The sequence below is a fragment of the Ogataea philodendri genome (genome assembly GCF_020536065.1).
Source record: "Ogataea philodendri strain CBS6075 chromosome Unknown scaffold17, whole genome shotgun sequence".
In the NCBI taxonomy this organism is placed as follows: domain Eukaryota; kingdom Fungi; phylum Ascomycota; class Pichiomycetes; order Pichiales; family Pichiaceae; genus Ogataea; species Ogataea philodendri.
The window spans coordinates 165,616-191,541 of record NW_025763777.1 but is presented as its reverse complement, the minus strand read 5'-3'; the positions used below and the strand labels follow the sequence as shown (position 1 = coordinate 191,541).

At 40.6% G+C, this 25,926-nt stretch overlaps 18 protein-coding genes across 18 annotated transcripts; 7 read left to right on the top strand and 11 right to left on the bottom strand.

Annotated features, from left to right (window-relative positions):
- Nucleotides 1-955: 955 nt before the first annotated feature.
- OGAPHI_000173 (uncharacterized protein) lies at nucleotides 956-1,792 on the bottom strand (the record flags this gene model as incomplete). The annotated part of the gene is made up of 1 exon (XM_046202542.1): nucleotides 956-1,792. One exon carries the CDS (start codon nucleotides 1,790-1,792, stop codon nucleotides 956-958), a length of 837 nt encoding a protein of 278 aa, XP_046065102.1.
- A 1,450-nt stretch (nucleotides 1,793-3,242) lies between these two features.
- On the bottom strand, nucleotides 3,243-4,538 carry OGAPHI_000172 (uncharacterized protein; the record flags this gene model as incomplete). The annotated part of the gene is made up of 1 exon (XM_046202531.1): nucleotides 3,243-4,538. One exon carries the CDS (start codon nucleotides 4,536-4,538, stop codon nucleotides 3,243-3,245), a length of 1,296 nt encoding a protein of 431 aa, XP_046065101.1.
- A 1,263-nt stretch (nucleotides 4,539-5,801) lies between these two features.
- OGAPHI_000170 (uncharacterized protein) lies at nucleotides 5,802-6,827 on the top strand (the record flags this gene model as incomplete). The annotated part of the gene is made up of 1 exon (XM_046202509.1): nucleotides 5,802-6,827. The coding sequence occupies one exon, from the start codon at nucleotides 5,802-5,804 to the stop codon at nucleotides 6,825-6,827; it is 1,026 nt and encodes a 341-aa protein (XP_046065099.1).
- OGAPHI_000171 (uncharacterized protein) lies at nucleotides 5,807-6,127 on the bottom strand (the record flags this gene model as incomplete). Its single annotated transcript, XM_046202520.1, has 1 exon — nucleotides 5,807-6,127. One exon carries the CDS (start codon nucleotides 6,125-6,127, stop codon nucleotides 5,807-5,809), a length of 321 nt encoding a protein of 106 aa, XP_046065100.1.
- A 15-nt stretch (nucleotides 6,828-6,842) lies between the features above and the next one.
- OGAPHI_000169 (uncharacterized protein) lies at nucleotides 6,843-10,523 on the bottom strand (the record flags this gene model as incomplete). The annotated part of the gene is made up of 1 exon (XM_046202498.1): nucleotides 6,843-10,523. The coding sequence occupies one exon, from the start codon at nucleotides 10,521-10,523 to the stop codon at nucleotides 6,843-6,845; it is 3,681 nt and encodes a 1,226-aa protein (XP_046065098.1).
- Nucleotides 10,524-10,688: 165 nt separating this feature from the next.
- On the top strand, nucleotides 10,689-11,555 carry OGAPHI_000168 (uncharacterized protein; the record flags this gene model as incomplete). Its single annotated transcript, XM_046202487.1, has 1 exon — nucleotides 10,689-11,555. The coding sequence occupies one exon, from the start codon at nucleotides 10,689-10,691 to the stop codon at nucleotides 11,553-11,555; it is 867 nt and encodes a 288-aa protein (XP_046065097.1).
- Nucleotides 11,556-11,585: 30 nt separating this feature from the next.
- Nucleotides 11,586-13,370, bottom strand: OGAPHI_000167 (uncharacterized protein; the record flags this gene model as incomplete). Its single annotated transcript, XM_046202475.1, has 1 exon — nucleotides 11,586-13,370. The coding sequence occupies one exon, from the start codon at nucleotides 13,368-13,370 to the stop codon at nucleotides 11,586-11,588; it is 1,785 nt and encodes a 594-aa protein (XP_046065096.1).
- A 140-nt stretch (nucleotides 13,371-13,510) lies between these two features.
- Nucleotides 13,511-14,836, bottom strand: OGAPHI_000166 (uncharacterized protein; the record flags this gene model as incomplete). Its single annotated transcript, XM_046202464.1, has 1 exon — nucleotides 13,511-14,836. The coding sequence occupies one exon, from the start codon at nucleotides 14,834-14,836 to the stop codon at nucleotides 13,511-13,513; it is 1,326 nt and encodes a 441-aa protein (XP_046065095.1).
- Nucleotides 14,837-15,051: 215 nt separating this feature from the next.
- Nucleotides 15,052-15,723, top strand: OGAPHI_000165 (uncharacterized protein; the record flags this gene model as incomplete). Its single annotated transcript, XM_046202453.1, has 1 exon — nucleotides 15,052-15,723. One exon carries the CDS (start codon nucleotides 15,052-15,054, stop codon nucleotides 15,721-15,723), a length of 672 nt encoding a protein of 223 aa, XP_046065094.1.
- A 33-nt stretch (nucleotides 15,724-15,756) lies between these two features.
- OGAPHI_000164 (uncharacterized protein) lies at nucleotides 15,757-16,902 on the bottom strand (the record flags this gene model as incomplete). The annotated part of the gene is made up of 1 exon (XM_046202442.1): nucleotides 15,757-16,902. The coding sequence occupies one exon, from the start codon at nucleotides 16,900-16,902 to the stop codon at nucleotides 15,757-15,759; it is 1,146 nt and encodes a 381-aa protein (XP_046065093.1).
- A 651-nt stretch (nucleotides 16,903-17,553) lies between these two features.
- On the bottom strand, nucleotides 17,554-18,552 carry OGAPHI_000162 (uncharacterized protein; the record flags this gene model as incomplete). The annotated part of the gene is made up of 1 exon (XM_046202421.1): nucleotides 17,554-18,552. One exon carries the CDS (start codon nucleotides 18,550-18,552, stop codon nucleotides 17,554-17,556), a length of 999 nt encoding a protein of 332 aa, XP_046065091.1.
- Nucleotides 17,892-18,286, top strand: OGAPHI_000163 (uncharacterized protein; the record flags this gene model as incomplete). Its single annotated transcript, XM_046202431.1, has 2 exons — nucleotides 17,892-17,976; nucleotides 18,042-18,286. The coding sequence occupies 2 exons, from the start codon at nucleotides 17,892-17,894 to the stop codon at nucleotides 18,284-18,286; spliced, it is 330 nt and encodes a 109-aa protein (XP_046065092.1).
- A 467-nt stretch (nucleotides 18,553-19,019) lies between the features above and the next one.
- OGAPHI_000161 (uncharacterized protein) lies at nucleotides 19,020-20,111 on the bottom strand (the record flags this gene model as incomplete). The annotated part of the gene is made up of 1 exon (XM_046202410.1): nucleotides 19,020-20,111. The coding sequence occupies one exon, from the start codon at nucleotides 20,109-20,111 to the stop codon at nucleotides 19,020-19,022; it is 1,092 nt and encodes a 363-aa protein (XP_046065090.1).
- Nucleotides 20,112-20,241: 130 nt separating this feature from the next.
- OGAPHI_000160 (uncharacterized protein) lies at nucleotides 20,242-21,363 on the top strand (the record flags this gene model as incomplete). Its single annotated transcript, XM_046202399.1, has 1 exon — nucleotides 20,242-21,363. One exon carries the CDS (start codon nucleotides 20,242-20,244, stop codon nucleotides 21,361-21,363), a length of 1,122 nt encoding a protein of 373 aa, XP_046065089.1.
- A 62-nt stretch (nucleotides 21,364-21,425) lies between these two features.
- Nucleotides 21,426-22,325, bottom strand: OGAPHI_000159 (uncharacterized protein; the record flags this gene model as incomplete). Its single annotated transcript, XM_046202388.1, has 1 exon — nucleotides 21,426-22,325. One exon carries the CDS (start codon nucleotides 22,323-22,325, stop codon nucleotides 21,426-21,428), a length of 900 nt encoding a protein of 299 aa, XP_046065088.1.
- Nucleotides 22,326-22,553: 228 nt separating this feature from the next.
- Nucleotides 22,554-23,309, top strand: OGAPHI_000158 (uncharacterized protein; the record flags this gene model as incomplete). The annotated part of the gene is made up of 1 exon (XM_046202377.1): nucleotides 22,554-23,309. The coding sequence occupies one exon, from the start codon at nucleotides 22,554-22,556 to the stop codon at nucleotides 23,307-23,309; it is 756 nt and encodes a 251-aa protein (XP_046065087.1).
- A 159-nt stretch (nucleotides 23,310-23,468) lies between these two features.
- Nucleotides 23,469-23,789, bottom strand: OGAPHI_000157 (uncharacterized protein; the record flags this gene model as incomplete). Its single annotated transcript, XM_046202365.1, has 1 exon — nucleotides 23,469-23,789. One exon carries the CDS (start codon nucleotides 23,787-23,789, stop codon nucleotides 23,469-23,471), a length of 321 nt encoding a protein of 106 aa, XP_046065086.1.
- A 68-nt stretch (nucleotides 23,790-23,857) lies between these two features.
- OGAPHI_000156 (uncharacterized protein) lies at nucleotides 23,858-25,558 on the top strand (the record flags this gene model as incomplete). Its single annotated transcript, XM_046202354.1, has 1 exon — nucleotides 23,858-25,558. One exon carries the CDS (start codon nucleotides 23,858-23,860, stop codon nucleotides 25,556-25,558), a length of 1,701 nt encoding a protein of 566 aa, XP_046065085.1.
- Between the last annotated feature and the right edge of the window lie 368 nt (nucleotides 25,559-25,926).

Genomic DNA, 25,926 nt, shown 5'->3' with positions numbered 1-25,926 from the left:
CACAGGTCCACTTTGAGAATATAATAAAAGTGTGGCTTCCCACCACATATCAAGGTGAACAATTTATCTCACTGAATAGTAAAAGAGTGAATTATCAACTACAACATTATTGAATAGCCATCTTAAGAAAGGATCTTAAATATGCAGTATTTCGCCTATAAGAAACTAAGTCTGGTCCAAGAACATTTTCTCTGAAGCAAACGGATTTAGATATCTGTCTATTATGAAAGGGACTAATTGTAATCTGTCGGATAATGCTCATATAAATCTGTTTGGTTGATGGTAAATATCAACCTATAGTAGTTTCAGATACACAATTTTGTCCTCTTACATAAGGGGGAGTTATGCCCCTCCTTATAAAGTAATTCAGATATGGCAGATAACTATTGTTGCCTGCGCATACATAAAGGAGATGTCGGGCGAGAGGCTAATAATGCAGATTCTTCAACTTCCTCGATCTCATGTTTCCGGTCTGAGTCTCACATTCCTTACTCTTATCTCGTACAATCAATGATATATAAGAGATAGGGTAAGCAGGTCGAGACTAACTCATATTAGCTAAAAACCCTACCATAAGCCTGACCTGCTTGAATTTCTTCTAGCATCATTTTGACCTAAGACTTTCAAACCTAAGTCGAGTCAGGCTTTTCTTAAAAGTTTCACTAATGTTCAGACGTGATATCACATGTTCGAATTCACAATTTCCTTTAGCCACTTCATCTCGTAGAAAGTGTACACTTATATCAATATGCTTGGTTCTCTGATGGATTGTAAAATGCTTGGATAGCTGGAGAGCACTTTGATTGTCAACCCAGGTTAGAGGCTGTACCATCAATTTGACAGAGCATTGATCTAGAACTTGTTTGAGCCACAAACACTCTTTTGCAGCTTCAGCCATTGCCATGTGTTCAGCCTCTGTGATTGATGGCGCAACCTTGCTTTGTTCCTTTGATCTCTAGCTGATCGGAACATTGTTAATCAATAAAATGTATCCGGAAGTTACAAATCTTTTATTGTCGCCAGCCCAAACAGCATCACAATAGCCTGTGCGCGAAACATCTGTTCCTGGTTGGAGGGGTTTCGGGTGTACAATTCCGCAATTCAGGGTCCCCTTCAAATACTTCAAAACATGTTTAGCTTTGGCGAGGTGAATATTCTGAGGTTTGTTGAGATAGTGACTTAGCTTAGAAACAACAAAGGCGATGTCTGGACCCGCAGTATTGGCAGCCAATAGCAGTGTCCCTACAATGCTGCGGTACGTAGTGATATCGGCAGGCACAGGATGGGAAAATTTCCAGGGTAAACTATTGTCAGGTGTGGATACGAGATTGCAAGAAGATAGCCCGTAAGCAGCAAGAAGAGAGCCAAGGTAGGTAGACAGGATGAAGGGCACCGACGAGGCAGTAGTCTGAATATTTAGGCCAAGAAAATGTCGGACGGCACCCTGGTCTTTCATTCGAAATTGTCGGTGTAACAGCTGTTGGATCGTGCGAATGACAGGTAACTGGGAAGAGAGAATCAGGAGATCATCCGCATAGAGCGCGACAAAAATGGGGGACTCCGGAGTCAAAACATAGACACGCGGCTCGCTGGGAATGTGAGAGAATCCATGAGCACATAAGAGCGAGTCAATTTTCAGGTTCCAATAGAGAGGAGCCTGTTTAAGACCATAGAAACTGCGATAAAGGCGACAGACTTTGGATTCTAGTCCCAGAAGGACAAAACAAGGATGCTGCTGCATGTAAATTTCTTCAGCAAGGTCGCCGTTCAGAAAGGCAGTGGTAACATCCATCTGATACACATGAAAGAGGAAAAAACAGGCAGCAAGCGCCATCAGTAGTCGTATCGTATCATAACGAATAACGGGACTAAAGGTTTTGTGATAGTCAATACCTTGGAGTTGACGAAAACCTTGAATAACGAGACGGGCTTTATATTGAACGTTCGGAGGCCGAGACTTGACAGTAAACATCCAACGCGCTCCAAGAGCCCGCCGACCAGGAGGAAGATCAACCAAGGTCCATATTTTTGCAGTCATTTGCGCATCATATTCTTTGCGCATGGCAGAATTCCATTCAGGAATAGCGAAGGCAGAATCACAATTCGAAGGAATAGACGGAAGGACAGGACCCTGGAGTCAATGAGAAAGGGGCCAGGAACAACAGCAAGATGAGCGGAACGTGGCCGCTCAGCAGGAATAATAGCGCCCGGGGATAGACTAAGGGGTTCAAGAGTATCGTCGGAAAAAGACACCTGACGAAAACCGGATTCAACCGTGTCGTAGGAACCACGAGGCTCAGAGAGGGGACTGAGGGAGAAAGGCCCGGTACACTGTATGGCACATACATTAGAGTCGCGCGTTCACCAGGCGACGGAGAATCCTCAGAAAATGTAGAGGAGTGCCAGTCGGACATAGGAAACCGGGGATGTGAACATTTTGTTCACGGCACGGAAAGACGTGCGCAAAGAACGTAACCTGGAATGATTCAATAAGCTTTCCAGATTGTTCATCAAGTAACCGGTAAGCTTTGCGGTTACGGGAGTACCCAAGAAAAATAACGGGAACAGTAACAGAGTGTAATTTCGAAGTCCGCACAGGTGTGGGAATCAGAACGTAAGTACGACATCCAAATGGTCGGTGCACAGATTAATCAGGTTGACGGCGAAGCCATAGTTCTGCCGGAATCTGGTTCTAAATAGCTTGAGATGGTTCTCTGTTTATGAGAAAGGCGGCCATATCAAGAGCAAAGGGCCATAACTTATCAGGGCAGCCAGAAGCTGCCGGTAGAACTCGAACACAGGAAGTTAGTGTCCGGTGCATGCTTTCAGCCATTCCATTTTGATGACTGGAATACGTGGTAGTCAATTCATGTCTAATGCCGCGACCAGAGAGCTCTTTGCCTGGCGCATTGTTGCAAAATCGAAACCATTGTCACTGCGAATGACCTGGACAGCACATTGCTGATCACAAAATTGCTTGTCAGCTGCGTTAATAAACCGAACAATTATCGTAACGACATCAGATTTGTTGCCGAGGCATTCAGTGATGGTCATATGAGTAAAACGATCAATAAGAGTCAGGAAATTCCTTTCACCATGGGTGGTGAAAAGGGGCCACATAGGTTAATGTGGACCGGCTCAAGAGGTCCAGTCACCACTGTGCGACTCTTCTTGGGTATAACTTTTGTGGCTGGGTCAAGAACACACGCCTCACATGGGGTGTCCGCACTAGGAAGATGAGGTTATTCAGAGACAGCAGAGAAGGGATATTTATACCTGGGGTGCATATAGCCTGGAGAGACTGCTAGAGCAGCCGCAAAGTAAGGTGTAGGTTTGAAAGTAGCTCTATATAGCTTATTAGCGCATAGAGTGCCAATTTCGACACTGTTGAGAACAATCGAATCCTTTCCCATGGTAACATTGCCCGCCACGTTCACCAGTTTCTGCAATGAGATAAGGTTCTTTTGAGATTGTGGAACATATCTCACACCAACCAGTTGGAGCCGGTGAGGGCCATTACGTAGGGTGATCGTACCTTTGCCTTCAACAGCACATTGGGCACCAATACCTTCCACAAATCCATCACATGGAGTGAAACTGTCAAAGTGACTTTTGTTGTTACTAATGTGAATGGTACATCCTGAGCCTAACCAATAAGACTCATCGTCAAGTGGTCCAAGACGCATTGCATAGTCCATGTCTTTTTGCACAGTGGCACCAGATGTGATGTCTAGATTCGATTCTTCTCTCATATGAGCCATAGTTCTTGGGATGGCTACCGGCGCAGGACAGATAGTCGCTGTGTGTCCTCTTTGTTGACACCTGAAGCATACTATCTCTTTGCGACTCCGTCTTTTACTTTTCGTCCTTCTTGTCTTTGTTTCAGAGTCAGGTTGAGAATATGAGACTTGATTTGAGACTTGGTCAGTGTTACTCAAGTTTCTGATGAATGGAACTGCCATTCTTCTACAGTATTCAAGAGTGACATTCTCAGGGCACGAAGTAAGAATCAGATTCTCAGCCATTGGACTGTCAATGAGCGTCAAAGCAAGGAAGACCCATCCATACCCCGGAAGCGGATAGACACCTTCTAACTGGTATGATAGCTTCTGCATTGCATCAATTGCTTGTTCCATGTTTCTGACACTCTTTGCTGAAACTTGATTGCACACTTTCTTGAAGTAGTAGTATTCCTCTTTGATAGAGGGATTCACATAGGACTGCGCAAGGTGTGACATGATGTCAGCTCCTCTTATATCTGGAGGTAGTCTTTTACTCACTTCAGGCTGAAGAGATTCTCTAATGAGCATGAAGACTGCAGCATCTGCTTGCTCACGTAGGACTTTTTTTTTTTTTTGAGTCTCGTCTTCCACTGGGATCGGCAGTTTTCCAGTTTCCACGAAATTTGCTAGTCCTAAGTCATTATTTCTTAGAAATCTCTTTATCCGATATATCCAACCAAGATAACTCTCGGACGAGGACAACTTTGCTGATTCTGGGAATTTGTAGGTATTCTTAAGTGCGCTAGCAGGGCTCATAACCGGATTGTAACTTGACAGATAACAATCATATACGTCTGTCTGGTTCGCCGTAGATATCAACTAATAGTATCCTCAAATATACAATTCCAGAGTTGTCCTCTCTTAAATGGAGAGGTTAGCGCCCCTTTATAAAGTATTCTAAATAGAAACATTAAGACCTTAGCTTCTGTCCTAATAGAGGTGGATTAGTCTAGCGACTCCCAATTAGGACTGATGCTAATTTAGGTTGTTAGATCTGAGTCTCACACTCCTTTCTTTTATCTTGATAATCAATAATGCATTATAGATTGTGTAAGCAGAGAGGGACTAACCCATATTAGCTCAACACTCTCAAACTGTATATCCGAGAATGATATTAGTTGACATTTATTTGCCATGTACCAGACAGATCTGTATGAATATTATTCGTCATGTTACAAATAAAACTTGGACTTCAATCCCTTGACGCCTCGTCTGAAACTGAGGCTCTATCATGACTGGTAGGAATGAACTTTGAGATTGTTTAGCTAATTGGACTTGGTTTCGAGCAGCTTATCTAACACTTTGTGCTGTTACAATCTCTTTTTGAAACAGTCCCAAGTAGCCAACCTCTTCTTTAGTTGAGTTCATCTGACGTGTGACAAATATATATAGCATCAATACTATTGAGGCACAAGTAGTCTATGCATATGTAAGTGCATACTATGCGGAGTAAGGCATTAAGTCTTCGAATTAGGTAATCTTCATTTTTATTTGACAGTTAACATCAATTACTGAGGCTGCGAAATCTAGATACGTTTTTTTTGAACAACCCTAATCCTCTTCTTCACTTGATATGAACAATCTTTTCGTATCCTTACCAGCTATTCTGACTGAATTCTGAATTATAAGATCAACAAGATTTCTATCTGGATTGTTTGTTTTTAGCAATGTAATCTGGTTTTTGTGGGTGGCTTTAGAACTGATTCGTAATCTTATTGTGGTTTTCATCATCGTATACGGTCTTTGGGAGATAGCTAGTAGCTATCTTGCTTCCTCAATATTGTGCATTACAACTTTGGATCCAATGATATATTGTCTCACACAACATGATTATGTAATTTGGAATTCAAACCAAAAAGTGTCTATATACTGATTATATAATCAGGATAAACGTTACTTGATTTTTTTTTTATACGACCGAACCAAAAAGACTTGAGCGAGCCACGCATAATCCGTTCAGTAAGGTTCTGGAAATTTTGGAAATTGTTGATTTCAAGCACAGGTTATAATTTTGGTCATATGAGCTATACACCGAAAGATATTTCGGTTCTTGTCACCGACTTTTTAAAGCGCTCCTTAGAGCAAAATGAAATTCCTGAAGATAACAAGGAGTCAATCGAATTTGCAATTGAAAGTATAAACGACGCTTTCAATTTAGATTCAGAGTTGATTGAACGGGTGCTCACTAAAACTTTTAAGCACCAGTCCCTTGAGAAATTGATTGGGAATGTCAAAGATGCAGGCGAATTTTCTAATTCTGAGGCAGTCCCAGTGCACGTGAGCCAAGCAGAGACCGAGACCAAAGATCGGGCCGAAGCACTGAAGTTAGAGGGCAACAGAGCCATGGCAAAGAGAGAGTTTGAACAGGCGATCGAAAAGTATTCGGCTGCACTAGAGCTAGCTCCTGCCAATGCAGTGTACCTTTCCAACCGCGCAGCTGCCTATTCCTCCATAGGTAAACATGACCAGGCTCTCGTCGATGCTCAGAAGGCAACGGAATCCGAACCATCTTATGCCAAAGCTTGGTCTCGAATGGGACTTGCTAAGTATGCACTTGGTGATGTAGAAGGTTCTATGAATGCTTATGATCAGGGGTTGAAAGTTGAAGGTAATTCACCTAGTGACGCGATGAAGAAAGGTTACGAGACGGCCAAGAGAAAGTACACCGAGCAACTGGCCGATTCACTTGGAACCACTGAGACAGAAGAGACCCCAGGCTCTACCACCCGTGGATCAGATATACCTGATCTTGCAAGTCTTGCAAATATGTTTGGTGGATCGAGTGGATCAGATCAAGGTGCCTCTGGTGGAGCAGGTGGTCTTGGTGGGTTAGCAGGACTTATGAACAATCCTCAGGTCATGCAGGCCGCTCAAAGGATGATGCAGAACCCTGAGGCAATGAATGGATTATTGAATAACCCGCAGCTCAGGCAAATGGCTCAAAATTTTGGACTAGGGAACGATTCAAACCTTGAAGATCTGATGAACAATCCAATGTTACAAAATCTGGCAAACCAGTTTCGGGGAGGCCCTAATCCGCAATAATGTCTTGAGAATTTATTAAGATTGGTAAGTATTGGATTTGAATTTATTGAACAAAAGCTTTAGCCTGTCATTTTGCTTCTTCAAATTCTTCATTCGTTCTTGAGCATACTTCTTGAAGATGAATTTTGTAAACGTCTTCTTGAATAGATAATAGTTGCTCACTTTTACACAAATTGACTCATAATCTGACTTAAGTTGGGAGCTCAATAAACAAAACTGTTTTTTGAGGTGCTCGAAATCAGAAACAAACTTATCCGCCTGAGCAAGTCTCCTATTATCTATTTTGTTTTTTAATGGCGGGAAATTAGATAACAAATTGCTTGCCTGTTCGGGATACTGAATTCTCCCCAATTGGTGCAAGCCATCAGCTGTCGATGTGTGGTACTCAAAATGATATGAGTGCCCCAAGAGATTTTTGAACTGGATCTCTAGATCGCTAAGAGAATCGAAGATTTGTGGATTTCGGTCTCGAAATTCAGATTGGCATCCAAGAAAGCGTTTCAAACGTTGATGTTCTTGTTGCAGTCGTGTATAGACTTTTCTCCATTCTTGAATTTTCCCAGATAGAAACATGTCCACATCATTCATCATCTCCTGATTCGTCGTGCTTAAGAATGCCAAGGACTCTAAAAATATGTCACTGGAAGATTCATTGTCAAGGGACTTCATCTCCGCGGAGCATTTGGAAAAATTGGTTAATATCAGATCCTCAAAAAAATCGGGATCTCTGCTAGAGTATTTGGTATCCAAACGAGCCAGTCGAGCATAAAGTTGGGCAGACACTGCATTCACCTGATAAGCTTCAATGTTTAGCTGATACAGAAACGCATTGATTTTGTAAAAGTTCATTGATGAACTTTGAAAAGTGGAAAGCTCCTCTAGCAAGTATCCAAGAAAGTCTTTAGAGTTTCTTACATCGATGACTGAAAATTTGGGAAAATCACTAGTGTCGGGTGCCAAAAAATTCTTCTTCAAAAAGGTTTGTTCTTTGAACTTCTTGGTTAGGGAAATGTAGTCCCACAGCTCTCCATCCATTTGAAAGTTTTGTTTAAACGTGAGAGCCGAAAGTAGGATATTCTTTTGCATTAATGAAAAGTCGACCCAAAGCTTGCTCGCATGGTGAAAGTCAACACTAGGAATGGATTCACTTAGATTGAAAAGGTATGAATTTATGAGTTGTGGGAAATCAGACGCTCTCTTCAACTTTAAAGCTTTCAGTATCTTAATTAAATCGATGTCATTATGCACAGCGATTCTATCCAACCTAGATTCAAAAGTATTCACCAAGGAGCAACAGGATAAATATACCAGAAAGCCCTTATCCGCCCCTAATTTAGTTCTGATGAGAGTTGCAGACTTCTTGGCCCCAGTAGGGTGATATGTAGATGACAGAGATGAACAGACGAGTTTCGTGATTTCAAATTTGACTTTTGATGATTGAGAAGGATTATCCACATTGGGTAAACTTGAATTCGCGCGATCCAGAAGCTGATGTACAGCTGGAAATTTGAGATAGTCTAGAGCTGAAAGGAACAAATTCGAATCTCGCTTCAAAATCTCTATTCTTGGATCGAGAAGTAGCCTTTGAACATTGGTTGCCCTCATATATTTTATGGATTGCATGAGAGGAGTCAAATTTTGCGTATTGATCGAATTGATATCCACATGTTTAAATGTATCGATGAACATGGAAAGGCTCTCACCGTCTCGAATAGAATGTATTAATGAGTTTCGTTTTCCATCCATGTGGTCTTTATAGTCGAAAGGAATTTTTTTAGTTCTGTACCATTTCAATACAATCGGGAATACTTTTGAGAGAAGGCCAAAATAGTCTGGATGATCATAATACCGAACTATTGCAAACAATGGTGTTTGTTTATGAATATCCATCTGTCGCCAGTTAATAAACGGGCCCAATTTGGGAATTAACTCTCCAAAATACATCAATAAATGGCCAACGTTTTGCCCAAGTTTATTGACAGCTGAACAATATGATTCAACCTCCCATTCCTCAGCTTCGATTATAATTTCAACAAGGGTTTTCAGAATTTCAGGATTCCTTGTAATGAGTGCAGAGTGAAGGAGTGTGAAACCTGACATGTCACTATCTTCTAGAATGAAATCCAGATCGAATATAACAACGCAATCAGTAAGGATTTTAAATACCCTGTAGTCGCCATTTCTCACCGCCATCATTAAACATGACTCGCCCAGCGAATTAATGCTTCTGATAAAATGATCTCCGTTAATGTTCTTTGCATCAATTGAGGACAAGCAAGATTCAAGCTTCTTCAATCGGTTTGAATTAAAGCTAGTGTCGACATTCTGTGTTTCCTCATCAGTTATTTCGGGACAAATCAGCTTCCAGAACTTCAAATTTTGGTCACAGCTGAAAATTATACGATTTGCGACGGTTGCAGTTCCTAGAAAACTTAAGGCGGCCTCAAATGTTGATAAAGTGTAACCATGTCTTCCTTCGAGTGAATGTTCGGGTTGGAATGAAATCATTTTAACATACATCAGATGGCAATGCAAATGTTGAACCCCTGAATAAGCTATGGTCAATATCAATAGAGAGAGCAAATTATCTGCATCCATTTGAATTGAGACATGTGTTGAGTTAGTATTTTGTGAGAGAACTTCCAACGTTTCGACAAATATCCCAAGTCTCGATGAACTGGTCGTCGAGAAATTCAATTCTTTCAGTTTTGATGCAGCCTGGCCCACGATCCTTAAAAGCAATTTATTAGCAAAAGGCTGTTTTTGAATTGAGTCTGGCAAACCGATTTGTGTGATACTCAAGTACCCTAATTTGGGATAATTTTCATTTAAAAAGGTATCAGTTTGGGAGCCGTAAAGATTTGTGAACTGAAGCCAAAATTTATCGTGCATATTCATTTCCACGTAGTCGTAAATTCCTTGTTTGAGCATAGACTGATCTGCTTTTCTTACGATATCGGAATAGATTGCCCTTGGAAGAGACCGAAATATTTCGCTTCCTTTTCCTATTGCTGACGCGAACATAGCCTTAAGTCCAATCTGGTCGGATGCATGGGCAAAATCAAGATCATGAAATAATGTATGGAATTTGGGACCGAGTAATGCGGTCAATTGGGTAGAATTTTTCATCAAATCATCGAAGACATGTGAGGTAGCTATCTGAGCATCTGCAGGAATTATTGATATACTCCTATACTGAGGATGAAAGTAGTTGTCATCAGCATCCGTGTCATCACTACCAATAGGCACAAACCCAAATAAAGGGAAGTCCACCGTGCAAATGTTAAATATAGATCCAAAAGGCAAGTATGTTGCGACGCTGCGCAAAAGCTGTTGATTGAGTATTTCTGAGCTTCTTAGTATAAGACCGTTGGATTCAACCAAAATTTTGTCTTGCTGAAGTATGAGCCTTTTGTGATTGATAGTGTAAAAAATCTTGTGTCTATCAACGCTTTCAATGGTCCTTAAGTCAACAATATGTGATTCTATGAAAGATGGTTCCCAACAAAGGTCCTCAAAGCGTTTCCTTGAATACTTGTCTACCTCAAATTTGAACTTGTGTGCGGCAGGAACAATGATCACATAGTTCTGTGGAGTACCAGCAATTTTGTCAACAATTGAAGCGATTTGCGGATATTCATCAAGTCTGGGGTTATTGAAAAGAACATTGATTAAAGGGTCTAAAAACTTCGGCATGTACTGAATAGTCTCTGGTATGTTACCCATAAAATTGAATCATCAAGTCCTTTGTCAGCTAGCTCCTGGTTTAAATATTCATTCTTTTTAAATACATATTAAGTAAGTGTTACTTTGCCTACAGATAGGGCTGTGCTTCGCAAGTTTTTAATTTATTATTGAAGTATGGCAAAGGGAAAGAACAAAGAAAGAGACACCTCTTCGAAGGTATCCAGCAGCCAGAAAAGGCCACAGAGACGAAAATATCAAGAAACCAAACATTCTGCAGCATACGGAGATCACAAGTTTCCAACGAAACTTGCAATGTGGGATTTCGAACACTGTGATCCAAAGAGATGTAGTGGAAAAAAATTAGAAAGATTGGGATTGATCAGAAGTCTTCGCATAGGACAGAAATTTCAGGGTATTGTGGTTACTCCGAACGCAACAGTGGTCGTATGCCCAAATGATAAGCATTTAGTTGATGAGTTAGGTGTCGCAGTGGTTGAGTGCTCGTGGGCCAGACTTCAGGAAATTCCTTTTGGGAAAATAGGAGGCAGAAACGAAAGGCTTTTACCGTACTTGATTGCTGCAAATCCAGTTAACTACGGGCGCCCAATGAGACTCAACTGTGCAGAAGCGATAGCAGCTTGTTTTGCCATCGTAGGAAGAATTGACTGGGCTAAAGAGCTACTACAGCATTTCTCATATGGGCCGGCATTTTTATCTATCAACAAAGACTTATTCGAATTATACCAAAAGGGTTCGGACTCAGATTCTATACTGGCAATTGAAAAACAATATTTAGCTGCAATGGAGAAAGAGAAGGAGATTCGCAAAGCATCCAAACCTGCAATGGACATATGGTCGATGGAAAATCCAAATCGAAAAGAGGAAGAGGAAGAGGCAGAGGAAGAGGAAGAGGCAGAGGCAGAGGCAGAGGCAGAGGAAGAGGAAGAGGAAGAGGAAGAGGAAGAGGAAGAGGAAGAGGAAGAGGAAGAGGAAGAAGATCATACGCTAAATGAAACGATCCGCGACCTACGTGTGTATTAGACATCCCGGACATTATGGCGACGTGGTAGCTTACCATGTCTCTTGAATATATTTCCTATTGTTCTCGAGCTTTTCCAAATACTCTTTTGACTGTTGCTCCGTCCAAGAGTTCTCCTGGGCGAAAATGGTTTCGAGCGTTAGTCTTACCTGGGTGGGCATCCGACCCGACGATCCACAAAGAAAGATCAATCCATTGTTGGACACCACGAGCCTATTCACTAGCACTTTTTGTTTGTAAATGGATTCCTGCACGTATCCAGAGCCCTGTCTTGAAAAGCTGGGGAATATATGGAACTGCGGATGTTTCTGACATAAACTTTCCCAAAGATCTCCGTATAAGTAATCCCTATCCATGAATCTATGGCCAGCAAAAAGATATATTTCTTTTTGGGAGGATCTCGAAAGGACATATTCAATCATGGACTTGACTGGGGCAATTCCGGATCCTGTCGCAATTGCAATTATTGGAGTGTCCGACTCTATCTCAAAGTTGAGATGGTTTTCAATGATGGATCCAATTATAAGATCACCAGGAACCAACTGCTTGATCCATTTGGTGCAAACACCCTTTCGCAGACGACGAATAACAGTTCGGTATTCCACAATTGCCACAGTTATATCCACTTTTTGGGTGTCTGGTCTCGAAGAGATCGAAAAGAGCCTTGGTTTTAAAGTGGGAATCAGTTCCGTCAAATAATCAACAGGGATTTTCAAAGAAGAGAATTCCTGTATCACCTCTAGAATAGATCTTCTGGGTCTATTGGCGTAGTCATACAACTGTTCACTTTCTTCTAACCTGCTAAATTCCCTCAATTTATCTTTCTCCATTGTATCGTCCGCAAAATGCCATGCCAGAGAGAAGAATGAACGTCTTGGAATTGACATGATATCTAGATGATGCAGCAATAAGGTTCTCAAAGTAAGATTCCTTACAATTCCACTTCCATGATGGTCTATTGGTTTTTGAAATGAAATTGGGTAATCTGCAATATTAGACCACTTTTGGAGCTCAATAAGTAGATCCACATCCTTTGGATCATTCACCGGATAAAGAGCCAATATATCTCCCGGAGAATAGTCAAGAGATGCAGTTGGATCTGTAAAGGATACCATGCGAACTTCTTGAAAATGATCGCGTGTAGTTAATATCTTATTTTCGACTAGCTCAAAGGTCTTCGGCGGATTTTGGGTTTTATCAGAAAGCAATCTGTTTAAAGCTTCCTTCTTAAAATCTTCGCTTCGTGTAATCGCCTGATTCGTATGAAATATGATCGAGTTGATCGGTGGGAGGAGATCATTCTCTGGGATACTTTGTACAGGGAAAATTTGGTGGATTGCGGAATTGAGACTTGTAAGAAATTGCGACTCCCAAGCAGAATAATAAGCATCGGTACCTTCGAGGGATTGTTCATCACCCTCTCCTCTGGGGCATAGTTCTTTGGCTCCCAGCTGCAAAAATCTAGCATGCACTTTTCTTATCGCAGAGTTATATTTTGGATAAGACGAGTCTCCTAAACCAAAGCTAGTAAACACCAAATTGGAAAATAAATCGCCAGGAAGCCTTCTTTTTCTCATGAATTTCCAGAAGTTTCTTCCATTCCTCGGGATTTCACCTTGACCCGTTGTTGAACATATGACCACAAGATACTTGATGTCCAATAATTTTCTCAAATCGAAATCATCCAGAGACGATTTAACAACGTCAAGCTTATGATAACGAAGCTTTGTAGCAAGGCACAGAGCAAGGTCTTCACAGTTACCTGTTTCTGAGCCATACAATATTACTACCTGTCTTGCTGAGGTCGCCGCGAGCATTTTCCATTAGGGAAATTTAATGAATACAGTATTCCATATTTTTTCGTTGAAATTTCGCCTGCCGGCGTAGATTTAATTATGAGACTACAATTTAGACGGTCTATGGCAGATAATGGAAGTTTCTTCTATGTACATGTCCCTCATCTAAGTTCAATTGGATGCAATTCTTCAAGTTCTTTACGAACTTTTTCATGCAAAACATTTATTTCATCATTGGTCAATGATCGGTCCATTGATTGGTAATTGACTCTATAGCACTGTGACTTTCTTCCCGATTTAGGATGAGAGAATTCATCAATCAATTTCACACTTTCCGCAATATCCCCGGCTATTTCTCGCACAACTTCCATCACATCATTTTCATGCACACTGTCAATATTCGTCGAATCTTCCGGCAGCCAGAAAGAGATATCTCTAGTAGTGCCTGGATATTTTGAGTATGGCTTAAAAATTGATATCTTACTCTCCGAGAACTGCTTGGTGAACCTCTCGTCTTGAGACCAGAAAACTCTGATATCTGGAATACCAAAAAGGAGCATTGCAATCCTATCCAAGCCGATCCCAAAAGCCCAACCAATGGAGTTCTCAATACCTGATTGTAACAGCACCTCACGCTTGACAATCCCACAACCACAGCACTCGAGCCATCGCCCATTCCACCAAACTTCAATTTGCCAAGACGGCGCAGTCCAGGGGAACTTGTCGGTTAACCATCTTACCCTCAATGGTTCATCATATGACGAACCAGACAGTCCACTCTCTTTTGCAGCTTTTTTTGCTTCCGAAAATACCTGGTCAACCAATATTTCAATTGTTCGTTTCAAATGAGTGGTGACCAGTTCGGTTTCTTTGTCTGACATGTGGGACTGTTTAGGGTTGATTTGCGCATCATAGACAAGATTGTCATCTTCGACTAATATGTCGATTTTTGGCAACCCGTCAATATCATTTTGAATCTGGGTGATCACACTATTATCGGAATCATTCTTCGACCAAATACGACCGCCTTCGAGCTGATGGAAAACCGGATAGTGTGTTTGATCAATTTCGTCCTTTCGATAGACATCTCCTGATATGAAATATCCCGGAGTTTTGCAATCCCGGAAACAATAAGGCTCATGTGCTGATGTATGTGTACGTAGAACTGTGTTCTTGTTGATGTAGTACGTGTCTGACTTTGACCTTCCTGGATGATCTTCTGGAAAGCCCAAGACATCAAAATTATCATGAACGGAAACAGCTGGTTCAAAATCATTGTAAAAAGTATAACCAAGTCCCTCGAAGCGAGATTCTATTAAACCACGAAGTATTCCTATAGGATGATTTGGTTGTTTGTGCAGATTTCTACCAACCAAAGAAAGAATACCAGGCCGAATGTTGGTCCATTCATCTGTTTTGTGAGAAACACCATTCACCACAATACTTGAACTATCTAATTCAATTAGTTGAGGGTGCTGTGCATACATTTACTTACATCTTATCTGATAGTTTCTAGAGTGTTTATATGCTGATTTCAAAGGTCGAACAATATTATTCCTTCCGATCATGAGTGAAAGCTAATCCTAAGAAAAGTGATGAGTTTTTTCCTCATTACCCGGTCAGTATACAAGTTTTTTGGAACGTCGGTAATTTATTTCTTCGAATTCAAACCAAGGTTTTTTTACCTTTTAAATATCTCGTTATGTTCAGGCTGGTTTCCTCGTATTCATCCAGAGGCCAAGGAGGCTTTTCCAGAACTGTATTTTCCTTGAAACCGCTTGTTACCAAGAGACATGGCCATGAGTATGCTCCACAATACAAAAATATTGATAAAAAACAGAAAGGGAGAGTTACGGTCAGAACAGGGTGCTCAGATAAAGGAACAACACTCAACTTCGGCACATATGGAATGAGGCTAAAGTCAGAAGGTGTTAGAGTAACCGCTGCTCAATACAGAGCGGCTGACAATGTGCTGATGAAATTCGTTAAAAAAGAAAATGGTCTTTATTGGAAACGATTGTGCACAAACATTGCTGTTTGTATCAAGGGTAACACAATTCGTATGGGTAAAGGAAAAGGAGCATTTGATCACTGGGCGGCCCGTGTACCAACAGGTAAAGTTATTTTTGAAGTGAAGGGTATGCATGAGCAGAGTGCCAAGGATGCTTTGAGAAGAAGCTGTGAAAAGCTACCAGGTGTGTGGGAATTCATAACGTCATCATCCCCTCCTCGTTTGGGCTTGAAAATGGTCAAGGAATCCTCCAAGAAGATAAATTTTTACGAGAGCCTGAAGAACAATCCTACAAAGAAGTTTGCCAATGTTCTGAAATCGATGGAACCAATTTATAAGGCTTACAATGGAAGGGCTCGCTGATGGGTATATAACCCGGTTGTATATAAATCACGATTAGCAAATCAACTCTTTTTCTATGATCACCATGACTCTAGTGACAAAACCTTCCAAATGAAAAATGTCTTTGGATCCGAGAGATAGTCTTTCATCGAAGATGGAGCTTGCGGAAACGATTTGCCTCTGAATCAACGACCTGCTCGGTAAATCTAAAAAAATCAGTGACGACCATATACTCAAGGTCAGTCTTTTAAGAATCAGCTTGGCAGGTATAGAATGTGACAATAACTCGTAAAGGGCCGATCTTGTTTGTTGAAGCTGAGAAACAGATCGATCTTTGCAAATGCTAACAGATATCCCCTTGATGACTTCAATCCAATCAGGAATTAATGCTGGAGTAGTAACATCAATGGTATCGTTGTTCATGTACATCGCCTCCATCATCATAATGCACATTCTCAAATTTCGGTTAGACGCAATACAGATCTTTTCAAATATGGGAATCCTATCTTCGAGTGAATCCGGGAATACCTTCTTTGCATGGTTTTCTTTTGCGAGGATGGAGTCAAGAACTTGTGAGCATTCAGCAGGTTTAGGTGCTGCAATCCGTATTGGAAGGGTTCTTGATTTGATAGGATCAATGATATTCGACGTAGAGTTGCAAATCAATATTAGTCGAATATTGGCAGAGTATTTCTCCATAGTTCTTCTCAAAGCTGCTTGCGCATCTCTTGTCAGCAACTCCGCTTCGTTAATGACCACCACTTTAAATCTCTTCTTTGGAATTAGCTTATCTTTAGCTTCATCATAGGCAGCAACATGCGCAATTTTGGAGAAATCAATACTCTCAACTTGTGCAATCTCTTTGAGCAAATCTTGAATAACAATTCGATCATTGTTTCCCATATCGCTTGGCGTGATCTCGAGATGGAATGGGGAAGATATAACATTGAATTCAAGTTTCCTACCTGAGGGGAGTGCAAAAGACTTGATGTCCACCTTCAACTTTTCAACACCAGATCCATAAAGCTGCTTCAGAGTTGCGAGCACTCTCGTTTTTTTGCCGGCTCCCGGAGGTCCATAGATTAAAATATGGGGAAATTCACCTGTTTTTGCCATTGCCTTCAGTCTTCTCGTATTTTCATGATGAAAATCTAAGTCATCCAAATCTTTTGGACGATATTTATCAGCCCAGAGTGACATTATACCGTGTAGCTAAAATACTGAGTGTCGAGACCTCAATTGACGCGTTTGTAATTTAAATAAATTTTGAAAATTCAGTTAGACATTCGACGAAAGCGTGTCGCGGGTCTATTTCTGTCATGATATTAATCCGAAGGTCAAAGATTAAATAATTACAGATTACATAATCAATAATTGATGTTGGTGATAAGAAGTCTATCGAAATCTATAGATGCTTTCTTGACAAAACAAGGTTACAAAATACCTGTGTATCTCCCATTTGAATAACAAGGTGATTAGAATATTTGCTTTGAGCTTGATCCAGAAGAATCAAGCTCAACGTCTAAGCTTATAGGTAAGAAATTAGGAATTACATCGAAATACGTAGCAATTTATCATCATCATAAAAGTTGCACAAAACTTGTCCATCAAATACATTCCTTATACAACTGATAAGGCAATTGTTTGGAGAGTCACCACGAGGAAACATCATGCGGTCACTGTCATCATAGGTATACGAAAATCACCTCTACATATCCTCTGTAATAAGAGTACTTGTCTCTCATAAACGGGAAGAAATTTGAATATCGAATACCGGTCGGATAGATACCATTTATCGTCAATAGCTTGATCGCATACCGTAAATGGTGGATTTTATTCGTACTGTACATATCATGATTTCAATGGCAAAACGTTCTGCTCGAAGAAGTAACTTGGGTCCCCACTCAAAATGAGATTTCCTATTGGTAGGTAATTGCAAACAATATAGTAACCCAAGGTAGAGCCACAATATTTATACCCACAACCCACTTCAGTTGAGGACTTCCAAACCAATTGTGTAAAATGACCAGTTGCAGAGGAATATCCTGGGTTAGAGTAGTCATATTCGCTAATCTCGTTGTACCATGCAGTCACGGCACCAGCAGATGAAAAGTCATAGCCGTAAGCCAAGTTTTCACCCAGACTTTGACCATTCAAAGAGTTACCCGAGTGCACGAGATCGCCGCTGCATGTATAGGAGTCTGCGTACTGTTGTGCAACGGCAGCAACATCGCTATTCCAGACCTGATCCGGAGTTGACTCATGTAACGATCTGTAGTGATTGTGCTTCTGTAAGTAAACTTCCTCGAAGCCTGTTGCGGAACTCGAGCTCCCAGTAGTGGTGGATGAAGTGGATGAAGTGGATGAAGTGGATGAAGTGGATGAAGTGGATGAAGATGAAGATGAAGATGAAGATGAAGAGACAGTGGTCAGTTCTGAGTCCCGACTTAAACTTGCAAGGTTTGCATCACTCGTAGTCGATGAACTTGCAGCGGATAATTCATTCTTTGCTGAAGGTAAAGAGCCATCAGGCGATGTAAAGGTTCCAGATGAAGTTGTTTCGTATGAGTGGGCGATCGAATAGGTTGGCGAAACAGGCGGATAGGTAGATTTATCAGAATTCACTGAAGTAAATATAACTCCTGAATTTGATGGCTTTGGAACTTTTGTAGCAGATGATAATTGAGCCCTTTGAGAGTTTGAAGTCTCCGAATCAGAAACATAGACGTACTCATATTCGATCACTGTGTGATAATTCACAACACAATTTTTTCCTGTATCAGAATATGCAAGGGAAAGCTTGAGAAGTAGCAGATTTGCGACTAAATTCTGTAAATTTGATATTTTCATTGTGAGCTCAGCTGAAGTAGAACAGTGATTGAGCTTTGATACTGTAGTCAATTTCTATCAGAGCTGAATCAAGGGAATTAGGGATCCGACAAGCTACACTATTTATCTACCAACCACACAATACACCAGCCACCTGTTCAAATCATATGCCCCAGCAAGTCCTATTGTGAAGTACAATAAGAAAGACAAGAAGATTTTGAGATCAATTGGCACTATTTTTTTTTAAATCGGAAAGTTAACCGCATTCGGCTAATTTATGCATAAACACAGGCATCATCCGGCATTTTAAGAGGGGGCTGGATTTTAGTAAAAGATGCTAGTCCTGAAGCAGTAATCCGTAAACAAACGTCTAGTTAGCATGATGGCTTAAACAGCATGACTCTCATAGTAATCAGAAGGTGCATTACTTCATGATTGCGGCATATGGTTGTTTCGCAGAGAAATTTATATTTCCTGAGTTTATTCAACTAGTTCTCAAGTCTTTTGACAGAGAGAAAACTTGAAGTATCTGTGCCAGCTCCAATTGGAGACTGATCATTGAAATTGGAATCCACATTTTGCCATCCATAGTATGACTTCGCGCGAAGAAATCCACAACCGAAGTTTGCCCAATAATTGCAGACGAGGAAGACAACTAAAAGCAAGAAACTTTTGATACCTAACGGTTCGACGAAAGAGCTGATTGTGGCACCAAAAATCTCAGCAATCAGTGTAGAGTAGTTGAGAGAGAGCATTGGATTTCTGTTCATGCAGTTTTTCCATTCTTGGCATGAATCTCTTAAAGCAGGAGCTCGGGTAGGGAGTTGACAATTATTGTCTAAAAAGTTTTGACGGCATGCCCTCATTTCAAAATAAGTGGACTGCAGCTTTTCCTTTAATCCTCGATCGACGTCTTGCTTTATAGTCTGAATGCTATCATAGACAAGCTTCATGGCATAGAGAGCAGTCAACGTATTCATAGCCAGCTGTAAATACGTCGATATCAAATAAGGCCATTTCGAATTGGGGGTCGACTTCTTTGACCATGGTTGTGGCAATGTTGTATTCTCTTTCATGGGCGCTTGGGATGGAAAATAATAATGATGATGAACAGAGAACGGGCGACCTTCATTTATTGTTGGTGATTGTAAGTAGTGATCCGGTAATTCGTTGATTGAACCTCGTCGTTTAGCTTCAAATTCTGTCTGATCATAACTTCTATATGCCGAGGTGCCGACGTAACCTAGATCAAGGATTTCTTCTTCTACTTGGTCTCGTGCATCAGCGGTCTTCCCGGTTTTTTCACTTTGAGCGAATCGTGCTCCGAGTTCAGTTGGATGCATAAGACTTTTGAGCTGTAATGCAGGTTTAGATGACTTTACCTGTTCTGTGTCTATAGTGAGCGAATGCAAGCTGTCGTTAGTTTCCTGAATTGCAGAAACGTCTTGCATTGACACATCGCCATCGTCGTAATCATCATTTGCACGATTGCTGCCAAAATCTCTTATAAGTGAAAGCTGTAGTAGATCATCTTCAACTCCTAGATGCTCATTCAAAGATAAAAATCTCAGCTCGTCCATATGTTGCTGATATTTTCGAACTAGACACAAACTTCAGTTTTTTTTGATATACAAACATAAATTTACGCATTTTGTGAATAAAATTAATTTTTTTTCGAGGTGCTCCTAAAATTTTGAGCACTGTCAAATAATGGGATCCAAACGTAAGAAGACAGAAAAACAGAAGGACTTTGCCAAGAAGAAGCTGAAGGTTGGGAAGACTACTGTATCGCAAAACAGCACTTCGACAAGCTTCAAATCCAAGAATATCCATGTGACTTCACAATTTACTGGCATCGATAGTGACATTAAAGAGATTAATAAGCTTTTATCGCTTTTGAAACACCACTCCTCAAATTCTAAACACGAAGTTCTCAATCAGCTAGTGCGTGAAATAGACAAACAGGACAATTTGAACTCTTTTCCTACAGATGAGCTGATTGTCAGACTGAAACCTTTGATATTGGACCAGTCTAAATCCGTGAGGACTGCAACACTGACATTGTTTGAGAGACTTGTCGATCGGAAACCGGATCTCATTATACTGCATCAGTCATCGATAATTTTGTTTCTTCTTTCTGCCATGAGCCATATCAGTTTGTCGATACGAAACGATAGCACCAAGTTTCTGAACTTATTTTTGAACACAGGGATCTCGGACTTGAGCGTTGCTCTGGTGCGAAGAAATTGGCCTAAACTATTGCGAGGTTTGACGCAACTTCTCGGGTGGAAAACTGCGGTTTTAGAGCGCGATCCGCAGTCTGTGTCTCTGAGAGTTACTAACAACTCTTCAAGTATCAGTGAAGGTAAAAGTGCCCAGATTCGCAAGGAGCGTAAGATAAATCAACTGAAAACTCTAATTTCGTTAATCACTTTGGGAGTTGTCGATTCTAACAAGTCAAAGTCTAGCGAGCAAGATTCAAATGCTATCCAAGTGCATCCATTGACAACAATCTACATGATCCCCAGTGTTGCAGACCCATTTAACAACATTCGACTATATGGTCCTTCTCAACAGACTTCTATGGGATCTGCCTTGCACAGTGCTAAAAACCACCACCAGAACTCACAGGCAAGGGGAAGCCAGACTTTGGAATTGGACGATTCATGTTCCGATGATCAGGAAAGTTGTCGGCAGTTCTTCGTTGATTATTACCTCGAGGGTATCCAAGAAGGTGCCGAAGACACTCTGAAAGAGGAAGATGCGGGCTTCGACTTAAAAAACGTTACAAACGAATTGATACAAATCATAAATGTCATCAAGTCTAGTTAACTCACTTAGTGTACTCTTTGGTAGGTAACAATTATAATTAATGCGATCACACAGAACAATGATTATGAAGATGCTTTAGTCGACTGTGTTATTAGAAGAGATAACTCTGGTGGCTCATCGTCGCTCGACTCACCTTCGACACGGGTTTCCAATGAATTGATCAGATGAGAACTGTTATTAAATTTTTGATCAAACTCATAAATCGAACTCCGGCTCACCGTGTTCTTGTACGAGACATAAATTGTGATAGAATCGGCTTGAGTCTGTTCATTCAACAAGTCTGAAAATGAAATGTTGGGATCCAGCTGTTTGGTTTCTTCATTGGAGGAAAATTTGCATGACAAAAAGAAGTCAAAATTATCTTTGACCTCCTTTGACGTATCATTAGATGTAGCTGCAGACAACTGCGAGCCATGCTCATCGTTTGTGATTTCAAAAGATAGAAGCTCATGGGGACAAGAGACCTCTATGGTACTGTGAAAGTCTGTGTCCTTACTGATATCGGCAACTTGTTGAAGTTTCTCGTTGATACGAATCCAATTCACTCTGAACGGTTTCGTTGTATTTGTAGATGGAGGCAATAAAGAATCAGATTTACCTTCGAGTTCGGAGGATCTTACTCTTGCCTGAGCTTTTAATCTTTGAGGACCTCTTTGTTTGCGAGGGGTTCTCCGTTCATTCAAATGTGCACGTCTTTGATGAGCGTTTATAGAATCAGCAGCTCTCCTTCCTAGTTGTATTTGACGACCGATCTTTGAAAGAAAATTATAGTCTCGATGTACATCTAACTGTGAAAGTTCACTTTTTGTCTTATAGGTAGTTTTCCCTTCGGAAACATCACTGAGACCAGAGCACTCTCTGGTGATTTTATGCTGTTTGAAACAGTCTAAAGAACAGGTTTGATTCCCGCAACCTGGGCATTTATACTTGGATTCGGAGTTTTGACATTGTGAGCACCGCATGAAAGATTTGATTAAATCAGAGTACAATTAAATCAATTACCTAATATTTTGCTAATCAAGGTTCAGATTTTTTTCTACCAGCCTTGCTTAATATTTTCAAAGTGTTAATTTGCTAGAAAAATTCCTTTGCCGAACGTCGGAGAAGAAGATTAGATAATAAGGTCATCTATAAATTTGAACGCTTCATATAAAAGCAGGTGCAATTATTTTACGCATTAGTTTAGTGAAATGTTACAGCTCATCCAAAAACAAAGACCATGGGCAAGAGCCTTCAAAGGGATACAACAAAGACTTTTGTCTTTGCAGACGATGAATACGCCTAACGAAAATGCCCTCAAATTCGTCGCCAAAAACTACAAATTTTTACCTGAATTTCAAACCACTGCCGTGGAAGTCAATGATTTGCCCGATGCTTCTCAGAAGTCTCCATTGGCAACAGAACTCTTCAAAGTCAATGGTGTGAGATCACTTCTTATCGGTCCAGATTTCATTACCGTCAACAAAGTCGACCAAGAGCTTTCAAACAACCCCGATCTGCAATGGGGCTCTCTGGCGACCAAAGTTTCTAACGTGATCACAAATGCAATTGACTCGAAAATACCAGTGATTGATCCCGAGTATGAAAAGGAACTGGCCAGAATCCTTGACGAAGCGCAGGAAGATGACGATGACGTCACATATGAGATTAAAGAATTGATCAACACAAGAATAAGGCCAGCTCTTCAAGACGATGGAGGAGATATTCATTTCAGATCGTTTGATGCGGACTCAGGGGTCGTTTACATTAAGCTTCAAGGGGCATGTAAATCGTGCTCTTTAAGTGAAGATACATTGAGAAATGGTATTGAAAGCATGTTGAAGCATTACATTCCTGAAGTTGAAGAGGTGAAGGCAATTTTAGACCCTGAAGAAGAGATCGCTCTGCAAGAATTCGAAAAGCTCGAGAGAAAGCTCAAGGAACAGCAACGGCAAGCTGCCCAGTGATTTCTAAGTAATTCGGCGCCAACGATCATTGAAGATGCAAGAGTGTGCGATTTATCTTGCAGATTTCACTACAAACGAGTTATATGGCTGTATATGAGCTCTATTATTCGAACATTTAATTGAATAGGATGGAAACGAAAGTCTTGGACTTGGTATAAATCATTTTTGCCCTATTTGTGCGGCGTAGTTTTCAAAACGTTCGGCAAACTTGAAATCAATCTCGGTGAGTCCTTGGACATCATGTGTTGTGAGTTCAACGTCAACTTTATTGTAGACAGTGGTCAGTTTTGGATGATGTCCGGTAAGGTGCGATCTTAGAGCGACTTTGGTCAAAAAGGCCCACGTATCCTCGAAGTTCTTGAAAGTATAATTTCTAGCAAGACAGTTACCATTGTATAACTTCCAGCCAGCTGGACTTATGTTCGAGTGAAGTTTCTTCACTTGTTCAGCTGTTAATCTGACAAGCTTTGATTTCGACATAAACTTTAAATGTTTTTTAAAAAAAGTGTAAAGTTATCATCTACTAATCCGAGACTCATATCGAACGCATGGCATCAGCTATATATTTACTTGACTTACAATTGAATTCCATTCTTGAGCGACAGTATAAGCATGATCTCAACTCACCATTGGTAATTGAATACTTTCAGAAAGCGTTCAATCTGTCCAAGAATCCAGTGGTTTCTTACAACGGAATCCAATTTGTTTATCTTCGACATGATGGAATCTATTTGATGACACCCGTGTTCGAAGACTTGAATGTTATGTGCATGATGGCTTTCTTATCGAAGTTAGGTAACCTTCTCAATCTTTATATGAGGGGCAGTATCACACCGGATTCGGTTAAGGACAACCATATTTTGGTATACGAGTTGTTTGACGAAACTCTTGATTTTGGAATCCCTCAGCTCACGGACTTCAATATATTGAAAGAATACATAAAAGCAGAAACAGAAGAAGGTGAAGTGAATTCAAGCATATCAAGAACATCGACAAATAAGATATCCTGGAGACCTAAAGGTATCTTTTACAATAGAAATGAGATCTTCATCAATTTCAACGAAACACTAAAGTTCAAATATAGCTACAAAACTAGACGCATACTGTCAAACCACATTCTTGGTGAGGTCGACTGCAAATGCTATCTCAGTGGAATGCCAACCTTGAAAATGGGGCTCAATGAAATATTCAAAAAGGACGGACAAGACAATAACTCTATTTTCACGAATCTTAACTTCCACCAGTCCGTTGTGTTGAGCGATATTCACGATTACATTACCTTTTTACCTCCTGACGGTTTGTTCAAGCTTTTGACTTATCAAATATCAAACACATCGGGACTAAAGCCATTAATTATGGTGCGCCCAAAATACAGGATTTTCAAGAAAAACGGAACATATAGACTGAGAATCAAGATCGAGATCAAAACTTCGTTCAAGAGGCGATATTCGCTCAGAAATCTGAAGACACACATACCTTTGGTTTTGCCGTTAGAGAATTTGCGAATCAATTTTAATCAACCTCTGAAGTTTAAGACCAAGATGGGGTCTGTCATACACAATCTCGAAGAAAACTCGATAGTATGGTCCATTTCAAAACTTGAAGGTAATTCTGAGGGAGAAATGCAGAGCGAATTTGAATTGTCTCATCAGGATACTATACACCAACAGCATCTGTTCAACACATATCATCACAAACAAGATAAAAATGATCTGATTTATTACGATCTAAGTGAGGAATTGAACATACTGAAAGAAGAACAAGAGTTCAAAAAGAATAACCCGTCAATCATCACTTTGGAGTTTGACTTGGCCTCCACGCTTTACAGCGATCTGAAGATCAACTACCTGAAGATAGACGAGCCTCAGTTCAAGTTTCAGAGCTTTCCTTGGGTTAGATATAATGTTGCGTGTCGCGATGGCGATTACTCGTTCGTACTTTCGAATGACCAGTTCTCTATCGATCTGGACGAGAATGAATTGAATGAGATTGGGTTACAGCCAGAAAACACCGAATCCGACGATGTTTCGAAGGTTGACGATAATGAAAACGAAAGCCATATAGTCCAAACCATGCTTAAGGAAGGTGCGGAAAGCCACGAAAGTGAGGGGTCGCGTGCCTCATTGGAACGGGCCAATGTGTTTGACTACGAGGAATATTTGGTTGAAGACATTGCAACAGGAAAAGAATCAAAATCAGCCGACGAAATGAACGAAACAGATCAATATAGTGCCATTACACAGAATTAAAACCAGATAGAATGTTCAGTGCATCAATAATCTATAGAATTACAAGAATACAAGATTAATGTCTTATATTAACCTTTGGCGTAGGCCCTGATAAACTTCTAGCACGTTGTAATTTTTCCAAATGTCCACGCACAGTGACATATTCTTTGTTGCTAGAACGATTCCCTGTTTCATGCAATCATAAGATCTGTCAGCCATTTTCGAAATCCATTTTCTATTCCGGGGGTATTTGAAACACAATTTGACAGCTTCTTGTCTTGAACCTGTTATGCGATAATCATTTGTAGTCTCTTGAACGATTAGCTGGTAAAAGGAAGCAAGAAATGAGATGAAACTAGGAGAATCCACTTCGTTGAACGGGATACCAT